This window comes from Tupaia chinensis, unplaced genomic scaffold (assembly GCF_000334495.1).
Source record: "Tupaia chinensis unplaced genomic scaffold, TupChi_1.0 Scaffold000085_1, whole genome shotgun sequence".
NCBI classification, from domain to species: Eukaryota; Metazoa; Chordata; class Mammalia; order Scandentia; family Tupaiidae; genus Tupaia; species Tupaia belangeri.
In genome coordinates this window covers 3,004,463-3,015,334 of record NW_006159547.1, presented here as the reverse complement: position 1 = coordinate 3,015,334, position 10,872 = coordinate 3,004,463, and the positions used below count along the sequence as shown (strand labels likewise).

The 10,872-nt window shown below is 36.0% G+C and overlaps 1 protein-coding gene across 1 annotated transcript in view; it reads right to left on the bottom strand.

Moving 5' to 3' along the window:
* The window catches only part of ZDHHC17 (zDHHC palmitoyltransferase 17), a 111,801-nt gene that overhangs the window by 67,627 nt on the left and 33,302 nt on the right, over window positions 1-10,872 (bottom strand). The window contains exon 3 of the mRNA XM_006142853.3: window positions 5,354-5,476. Coding sequence (XP_006142915.1) covers window positions 5,354-5,476 — 123 coding nt within the window. The remainder of the gene's footprint in view (window positions 1-5,353; window positions 5,477-10,872) is intronic.

Genomic DNA, 10,872 nt, shown 5'->3' with positions numbered 1-10,872 from the left:
TGGGTGGGTAATTTCTTGCTTTCTGTCTCTCCAGCGAGTGCACAGACGCTATTAGCCCAGTGAGTGCATGGACCCTAGAATAAGGTCAATAAGGAAGGCCTCCCATGACTAACTCCTAATGCACTCATAAGGAGAGGAAGTAAGACTATGAGAGACACTGGGACACAGACACACACACTCCTGTTCTCTCACATGACACCCTGCCTTAGAGCCTCAACAAGAAGATCCCTACCAGATGTGATCCCTTCACTTAAGACCTCCAAAACCATACACTAACTAAATCTCTATTATCTTACGTTACCAGACATCTGTATTTTCTATTGAAAGTAACACAACTGACATATTAGAATATGAGCCAACTACTTTACCTGTATTAATAGTCAGTTTTTTGATATATCCTGATACAACTTAATTGTTAGGAAGAACACTTCTCCATGTTTTAACATACTAACCTATATAGTGTGAGAATTAAGTTTACTCACTTAAAGATGTACTATACATACTGACACTGTAATTTTTACTTATTTACTTTTAGGTTTCTGCCTAGGGTGCATGTGCTGCTAGGAGAGAGACTAAGAGAAGGAAAATAAGAAATCACCCCCTCCAGGGGGATGGCCAAGTTGCAATCCCTTTTCCTCCATTCTCCTCTCAGGATTTTGGGCATGACGCACATGTGCCAGCCATGACTTTCAAGCTGCTAGGTTCATGACTCAAACCGCAGTCAGCCATGTGAGAATCTAGTGCCTCAACCAACACACCACCTGTTGGCCTTGACACTGTGATTATTAACTCACTCTAACTTATTTCATTTTATAAGCTTGTTAAGTCTACAAGAAGCTTAGAATAATTTATACAGAGATTTTGTCTGTATTTTTCAGATTTTCTTACTTGTTCTTAAAAATGAAACAAAAAATGAATATTTTTAATCAACAGAATGGGGACCAGCAGATGGCATAATGGTTATATCATTGGATTACCATATGGCCCAACCTTGGTTCAAGTCCCAGACCTGGTGGCTTGAAACTGATGCCAGGCACACATGCATGTGTTCCCAAAATCCCAAGAGGAGAATGGAGAAGGGATTGTGGCACAGCCATGTCCCCTGGAGCATGATTTCTCACTTTCTGTCTCTGTCCAACGAGTGTAAGTGCCCTATTAAAAAAAAAAATCTCTCTAAAAAGAAATAATTAAAAAATCCAGCAGAATGAAATCACACATCTCAACCATTAACACTGGAAGCAAAAAAAAAAAAATTAGTGCTTCAAAATTCTGAGGAAACCAGTTTTAGTCTGGAAGTCTATACACAGGAAAATAGGCAATAAGATGTGAGGGTAGATGAGATACTAAAAATCAATGAGACAAAAACCTAAGATCCGGGAAACAAGACCAACACTGGAGCAAAGTAAAGGGATTTCCCAGAATGATGGCAAAAGGAAGTCCCAAAACAATGATTGCATAGTAGCCCTAAAGAGCAAATAACCTGAGCTAAAACAGGAAGGTGAACAAATCCAGGAATGACTTTATTCCTCCTCCTCCACAAAAAAAGAACCAGTAAGTTATATGATACTATTTGCATATGGGGTTTCACAGTTCTGTCAGAAAATATGGAAAGAATTAGTGATAGAAAAATAGAAAATTAAACAAATGGCGGGGAAAACCAGCAACTGTGACTTCAGACAAAATAAAAAGTTCTACAGGAAAGAAAGATTATCATAGAATTCATTAGGACTTGGCAATGGGCCAGGAGGAGACTGAGATGAGGGACATTCCAAATACCTGCAATGAAACAATAAAACCTGACAGACAAGAAGTGGCTGAGAGAATAGGTCTGAACCAGTTGGAACCAGGATGATGCCTGGAACATGGCTGCCTAATCTCTGAACTCATTATACCCCCCATGTATTACAGTAGCATGCTAGACAACACTCCCACTAGCATTTTGACAGTTTATGATAATCATGACAAGGACCAGAACTAGCCTGATAAAGCCATAAAATGGGAGGGACAGTGGTTCCAAGAAAACCACTACCCCTTTTTTGAAAAAAGTTATGAATAAACCAACTCTTACCTAGCCTGGCATTAAATCAAGTCATATATGCCAGACACTCACCAAAGTCTAGGGCTGTTCTGCGTCTGGGACAGCCGTTCTATAACATCTTTAAGATAACAGTTCCGTTCCTCCAAGAGCAAGGAACAAAACTGTTTACCCATCTCCTCTCACAGAGCTGCTCTACCTATGGAATAATCTGCTCTGTACACTTTCCTTAATAAACCTGTGCTTACTCTCTCTCAAAGGTTTACTCATGAATTCTTTCCAGTGCAAAGTATGTAGAGAAATCCCACTAGTTGACACCTCCCTGGTAAGAGCAGTGCATATTTATAAAAGCCTAACAATTTAAACCTTAGTGAATTAACTAAAATTATAAAAAAAAAGAGTGGAAGAAAAAGTATTTGTGGTTAGTCTAGACATCTAATTATCCCAAAATAGAAAGACAAAATGCAATATTAAAAATTGATAAACTAAAAAGCAATGGTATAAAAGTTGGCAATATTCACCAAAATTAAAATTTTTTTATCTTTTTTTCATTTCCAAAAATTCTACAGATATAAGTGAACATATGCAAAGTGATGTATGACTATGATATAGCACGGTCTATAACAGCAGAAACACAACAACCAAACTAAATGTCCACCAATAAACTAGTAAATAAATTCAGGTACCTCCATATAGCTGAATATCATACAGGTATTTTTTAATGACACAGCTCTATTTATACTGATATTAAAAAAAAAGTTGCACATAATACAAAATACATAACCTAAACAGGTAGCAAAGTTTGCTATTGTGTATGTACAAAGACCATAAAAGTAGCAGCATAAACATAAAGTATAAGAGTAAATGCGGAAAGAAAGAGGTAAAATATTGAAATAGCGACTTGTAGGGTATAGGGCTGAGTGGTAAGGAGGGAATGATGCATCTCGTTGTAAGTCTTTAAGTATTATTCAACTTTTCAAATTGCTTATGTACTATTTTGATTAAAATAACATTAACTTTAAAAAAATTGAAGACTGTAGAAAGCTAGATAGCTTGGACCAACTCACCCACTGAAGAAAACTAAAAAAAGCTCAACAAAATATGGAAAAGAAAGGCATGACACACTTTTGCAAAGAATAACAGAAAAAATACATCATGACTTTGTTGTCTTTTTTATTTTAAATTTATTTATTTACATCCATTCACCGTACAGTATCATGACTTTCCCGAGGGCCTAATATAAGAAATATTTCCTAAAAAGCAAACCCTAAGAAAATTAAGAGCATTTACCTGGCTAAGATTCAGGAGAGAGTTAAAACCCAAAGAAATTAGAAAAACAGTTGGATGCCATTTGCCCTCAAGACAATCCACTGGCTAAGAGGAAAGCTAATCAGACAAAAACAAAATAAGGTTAAGATTCCAAAAAAACTATACTACAGGAGTAAGGAAGAACCAGAAATAAACTTGGCTCTGAAATAGTCTTCAGTCACCTGCATAATCTGCAAAATCTAAAGTCCTAAAACTAAATTAAGTTGGGCCTGGTAGAAATAAATGGGGATCTTTGCAACTTAGGGCTCTAATTATTCAAATAAGTTATCAAACACAATGTTTAGTACACATTCAACAATAATTGGGCAAAATAAAGAACCACATAAGAAGACCCATGGAGACTCTAGGTGCTTTATTTCAGATACAAATTATAAAATGACTATATTTACTATGTTCAAGTATATAACACATGATTGAGAACTTCAATAATTATTTCACTAATATTAATACAGATTTGAAAGGGAAAAAATCCTAAAACTGAAAAACAAAGTGTAAAAGCCTACAAAAGCAGTGAATGGAATTAACTGCAGATAACATATATGCAGAGTAAATGAACTAGAAGATACGTAGAAAGAAGTTTCCTAAATAAAGCAGAGACAGTAACAAAACATACAGAAGAAAGGGTAAGATACATAGAGTATACAATGAAAAGGTCTAACATACGTTTAACTGGAGTTCCAGAAGGAGAGCAAAAAGAGAATGGGGCAGAAGCAATATCTGAAGAAACAATGGCTGAGATTTTTCCAGAACTGATGAAAACATCAATCCACTGACTCAAGAATTCCTTGCAATCTCAATCAGGATAAATAAAAAGAAATCCACACCTAGATACATCATCGTGAAACTGTAGAAAACCAGACAGAAACAAGGGGTGGGGCAGTGGGGGAATAAAACCTTCAAAAGTGTGATACTTTCATCTTTCAATAGTGAAAGAAGCCAGAAAACAGTGAAATGGTCTTTCCAAGTGCCAACCTACATTTTTATACCATGTAAAAATGTCCTTCACAAAGATGAAATAAAACAACAAAAACAGAATTGCGTTATCAGGAGACCCATACTGAAGGCAGAGGGAAGGTTAGAGATACAAACAAAGAAGGAACAAAACGAAAATAAGCTCTCTAGAAGTGATTCATGGCATTCAATGCTTTCTTTATTATTTATTTATTAATCTTTGCTTAGATTCTAAGGACAAATTCTTTTACATGGTATAATATAGACTGTGTGCTGCACCTATCCATCTGCAAGCAGTTCAGCAGTTCATTTTAGATTCTTTTCCTTAAAGATTTTGTGTCCAAAGTGTCAAAGATGATTAAACAAATTTACTAAGAAAGACTTCCTGTTATCCTGACTCTTGCTTATCTATTGGATTGCTAGAAAAGTCATGATGCATTTTTGCATACAAAACCAGAAAAAATATATCATGACTTTTCCAACAACCTAATAACTACCTCTTATTAATACTAAACAAATAAATTAAAAGTAAGGAATAAAAACCATTTTACACTCAGTATGTAAGTATTCATCACTTATGCTGGTTTGAGCAATTAAATCAAATTATTACTCATCATCATTCCAACTCCACCTTCCTTTTATTGTTTTCCACCACTAAATCAATACTCAGAATGTATATACCAAATAGGATTGTCTTAAAGTCCAAACTCCAATCTTTATTATCTGAATGTCATTAGGTAGCATATTTAACTTCTTTTTACTTCAGTTTCCTCATCATCAGGATGGCAGTAATTGCTACATTTCATATAGAGCTTAAGAATTAGAATTAAAGGAACTTTAAATGGAAAAGAACTCAGAATAGTAATTGGCTCATATAAGCATTCAGTATATATTAAGAGATTTTTTTAAAGGAAAAAAGTTATATTAAATCTACATTTTAAAAGCCATGCATTTCAGAAATTAGTAATTTTTTATTTCCAATAATTGTACAATAATAAAGACAACTACTGATTAGTTAGAAAAGCAGAAAATACATACTTGACTAAATCTATTCTGTTATTTATGGCAGCCCAATGGAGAAGTGTAACATTTTCTTTGTCTGGTTGCCGTACATCATAACCTGCTTCCACCAATTCTCTGCAGCGTTCATATATTCCATACCTTGAAAAGAAAATATGGCATTGTTACTACTATTTAACAAGATAAAGCTGAAAATAAAATTTTTCAAAAGAAAATAATGCTCCATTTTGAAAATGAAATATTAAAAAATATTTCTCAACATAGAATTACTTTCCAAATAGTAATATCTAATAGCTTTTACAAAATGTGTTCTTTATGGGAATATAAAATTTCATTAGGTGGAACAGAAAAGGATACAGAGAGGCTGTCAGGTAGCATAGTGGTAGAGGGCGCTGGGCGACCACAGTTAGAGTCACAGATCTGGCAGCTTATTTTCTCATTTTTTCTCTCTTTCTCGCTCTCTCTCATCCCATCCTTCTCTGGTCAAATTAAAATAATGAACTAATTAAATAAATAATGTTGAATAAAATAATTTTTGAAAAGAAAAAGGATAGCAGAAATAGAACTTCGAAGAGTTGCTTGTTTTTCATTATATTCCACTTACTTTATTCTGTAAAACACTTAGGATAGTTTTTTTTTTTTTGAGAGGTTTTTTTGCTATAGGGCGCGTGCGCTCACCAGACAGACAGAGAGACAGAGAGATAGAAAGCGAGAAATCACCCCCCAGGGGGTATGGCCACGCCGCAATCCCTTTTTCTCCATTCTCCTCTCGGAATCTTGGGCACACACGCACACGTGCCCAGAGGCACGCGAGCTGCGGTTGACTACATGGGAGTCCAGCGACATAGCCGTTACACTAACTGCTGGTCCACACTTGGGATAGTTTTAAACCCACATACAACTAAACTTTAAAATATTAAATACATAAAAATCAGTAAGAAGGAGCACATATATGATTTAGAAGAACATCAAGAATAAAGGACATTGGGCAGGCAGGTGACATGGAAGTAAAGACGCCTGGATCCCACATGACCGACTATGTGTTCAAATCTCAGACCTGGCAGCTTCAAAATCATTCTGGGAGCACACATGCATGCATGCATGTGTGTGTATATGTAGGAACAGAGAGGAAGGGATTATGGTGTGGCCAGTACCCAGGGGGATTTCTCACTTTCCCTCTCCAGCGAGTACACATGCCTATAGCAATGAATCAATCCCAATTAAGAAACCCACCAAAAATATATTTTAAGAAAGAATAAAGCATGTTTTACAAATTCTAGGATTCTCTATTTATAAATTTAGCTTTGACATTCTTGAAATAAAAAAGGATGTGCAACATTGGGAAGCAGAGTGAGTGAAGAGTCCTGTGACTCAGTGCAGGTCAGTAAGACATAGAAAAAGTCTAACAGGAGCGTTCTAGGAAAGATATTCATGTTGATATCTGATAAGAAACACATGATAAGAACCTGGTCCTCCCTTCCTGTTTTCCATCGTTGCATAGCAACATTAATTTTTGATGACTTCTTATAGAAAATTTCAAGCATAAATAAAAGTAGAGAGAACAGTACAATCATCTACCAAGAATCAATGATCAAGCCATAACTACCAGCAACTTGATCCTAACCAAAAGATTGGGTTCTTGGAAATACGTGACATAAAATCAAATTTAAATGAGCTTTGATAATATCTGTAATTTCTTATCAGAGTAGTCTCCAAAACGGAAAAGACACACCACAGGGTGAGGTTAACTCAGGAGCTACATAATAAGGGGACACTAGAAGCAAATGTAAGTACTACTTATATTCATATTATATCTAATAGAGAAATTATCATACTGCTGCCCTCACTGGTTCTGTTTCATACATGTGTACAAACACATACACAGGTACATGAGGTAATCAAACTAAAGAAACAGCAGCAGGAGTTCTACAATTCACAATGGGGTGATAATGGTACTTTCAGTTGTCTGTTCCCTTTCAGAAAATTGTTAACCTGTGCCCAGGTAAATAAGCTAAACATCATACATTAAAGAAAAGAATCTAACTCCTACTCTGAATGAGATGATAAGTGACCATGAAAAACTTTTTAACCATACAGAGAATCACTGGTTATTTTTCTCATACCTGAAAGTCAATATGGAAAGTCCAGCAGGTGGCATAGTGATTAAGGTGCTAGACTCCCACATGGCCACCCACGGTTTGAGTCCCGGATCTGGTGCTTGAAACCCATGCTGGGCAAGTGTGCATGCATGCCCCAAATCCCAGGAGAACATAAAGGAGAAGAGATTTTGGTGGGGTCAGCCCCACAGGGAGTTTTTTCTCACATTTCCTCTCAGTGTCTCTCTCTGTCTGGCGAGCACATGTACCCTATGGCAAAAATCTTTTTAAAAAAAATAAATAAAAAGAAAAAAAGAAGAGAAAGTCAATATGGAGAGTATTCTGGAAAGATGTCAAAAAAGGAAGCATCAGAAATCTCTCTCACCAACTAGACAACAATTATACTCAGAATCTGTGTCGGATAACTATTTAAGAACTCTGAAGACTACAGAAGGCTTTCAACTTCCAGGTAAAGGCTTGGATGAAAAAATGAGGTTAATTTTAGAATTAGCACAGTAACAGCTACCCATCCTTCACCACCAGCCTGATCTTGGAGCAATCTGCATACAACTTACCAGAGATACCGTGGGCAAAAAAGGATCCTTTCCTACAAATACCAAATATCAGAGATCTGTGCTGTGCTTCCTGATTACTGCTTCTGATGACAGAGGTACAGATCAATAGGTAACTAACAATTGTTGTGCATCTCTCCATTGTTACAAGTCCCTCCCCCTTCAGATGAAGTGGCTTCTGGGTAATTTAAAAGGGCAGTGCTTTCTTTCTCCCCCCATTTCATTTTTCTTTTTCCCTTCTGAAAGCCAGATAATAAAGACTAAGACATTCAAAAATAACTACATATAAAAAGGAAAACTTAGAAAGTGACTCTGCATGTCCAAAGAAAGGCACAGAAAAAACCTAAGAGGATCTTAAATTTACATCCCCATGCTGATCCTTGGCACAGAGATTACCTATAATAATCAAAACATAAAAACAGTAAATTAAAAAAATAACAAATCCTGGAGATAAGGTAGAATACAATTATCGAATTACCACACTGCTAGATTCTAATGTCTGGTTTTGGACAAAAAGAAATCAGAAGGCACACAAAGAAACAGAAAAATAAGACCCATTCCAAAGAAAAAGACAAAGCAACAGAAACTGCCCCAATGGCAGATTTAATAAACAAAGACCTTCTTGCTTTTTCTGCCTACTCTTTTCATTTTTTTTTAATGGTTTCAACTGCTTCCTTGCAATGCACGATTCACGAATCTTCCTCACAGCTTAGACTTTTCCTCTGAGCTACAGTCCTTGGTATCCTACTTTCTTCCAGATGCTTTCACCTCAAACTCAGCATGTCCAACGCTAAGCTAAATATTCCTCCAAATGTTTTTTCTCACTTTGTTTTCTACATCAGTGAATGATACATAACATTCTGCCATAAAATAGGTATAGAATATACACAAAAGAAATGAATTAAAATATTAAAAAAAAGAGATCCAACAATAGGAGTCTTCAGAAAGTTCATAGAAAACGTGTATCATGAAAACCTATGCAGAGATTTCAAAAATGTTTTGCACCAAAATAAACTTGTACTTCAAATTATTTTCCATAAACTTTTTGAAATCCTCACATGCTGTCTACAAGAGATTCGCTTTAGATCTAGACACAAACAGAATGAAATGAAAAGACAGAAAAAGGAAACTACATGCAAATAGTAATCAAAAGAGAGCAGGGATGGCTAAACTAATATCACACAAAAAAGGTTACAAGAGACAAAGCTACTATACATTAATGAAAAGCTCAATACAGTAGAAGATATCATAATTACAAACATTATGCACCTATTAAAATACCATCAGGATTTGATGCAAAAATTGACAGAAGTGAAGGGACAAATTGATAATTCTAAAGTAGTAACTGGAGACTTCAACATCCCACCTCTTGATGGATATAACAACCAAACATAAGATAAGTGAAGGAGTAAAAGGACTTAAACAATACAATAAGGCAACTAGATCTAAGAAATAGAGAACATTCTACTCAACAAATGGTCGTGGTCAGTTACCCAAAAACTTAAAAACAGAATTACCATATGATACAGCAATTTTTCTGGCTACAAACCAAAAAAAAAAAAAAAAGAAAAGAAAAGAAAAAAAAAACAAAAAAACGGATCTCAACATGATATTTATAGATCCCTGTTCATGGCAGCATTCTTTGCAATAACTAAAATGCCCAAGCAACCCAAATGTCCCACAACAGGTGAAGGGATAAGCAAACTGTGGCATATACACAGTGAAACAGTATTCACCTCTAAAAAGCAGGCTATCCTGACAAGTGCTATAAGGGTAAACTTTGAAGGCACTATGCCAAGTGAAATAAGCCATCAAAACAGCCAGTCAAAAAAGACAAATGCTGTGTGGCTCTGTTTACGTAAGATAGAGTAGTCCAAGTCATAATGACAGAAAAGAATGGTGGCTGTCAGGGGCTGTGGTAGGAAGGAATGAGGAGATACTACTTAATAGATATAGACTTCAGTTTTACAAGATTAAACGAGTTGCAGAGAATTGAGGGTTGGCAATGGTGTGCAACATTATGATCGTATTTGATACCTCTGAACTGTGTACTTAAAGATGGTTAATATATTAGATTTTGTTGTTTATTTTACAATTAAATAAAAATGGAGACAGACAGTGGAAATGGAGAAAGAGAGTGGCACAGTGGTAAAACATGATGCCCTGCAAGGCTGACTGTATGGGAAGGTTCTGTGTTCCCACCCAGAAACCTCCCTGAGTATGTTGAGCATTTAAATCCCCATAATCCAGGGATGGCTGATGTTAGGGGTAGACTACAGCATCAAGCATTTGTGCTGTCTGTCTCTTTCTGCCTCTCTCAAGAAATAAAATTTTCATTTCTCTTTTCCCTCTCTTTGGTGAGTACACGTGTCCTACACACATCATAGTAATACTATCAAAGAGAAAGTATTAAAAGAGGCAAGAGAGAAGTAATTCATCATGTATAATGGACCCTCAATACACAGTAATGGCAGAAAATGGAAAACAAAAAAAAATACCAAAGACATATTTAAGAAAAAAAGAACAAAATGGCAGCTCCTAATCAGGTCAGCCCCACAATACAGTGGTTAAAGAAGCCAGATCTCACACGGTCAGCTGCAGTTCAAATCTTTACCCTCAAGGCTTAAAAAATATACCAGATTGGGGCCAGCAGCTGGCATGGTGGTTAAGGGTGCTGGACTCCCACATGGCAAGCCACAGTTGGTGTCCTGGACCTGGCAGCTTGCTTTCTCACTTCCCCTCCCCCTCCTCTCCCTCTGTCCCTCTCTGGTCAAATTAAAATAAGTAGATAAATAAATAAAATACTTCTTTTTTTTTCTTCTTTCTTTCTTTTTTTTTTTTTTTTTGAGAGGTTTTTGCTATAGGGCAT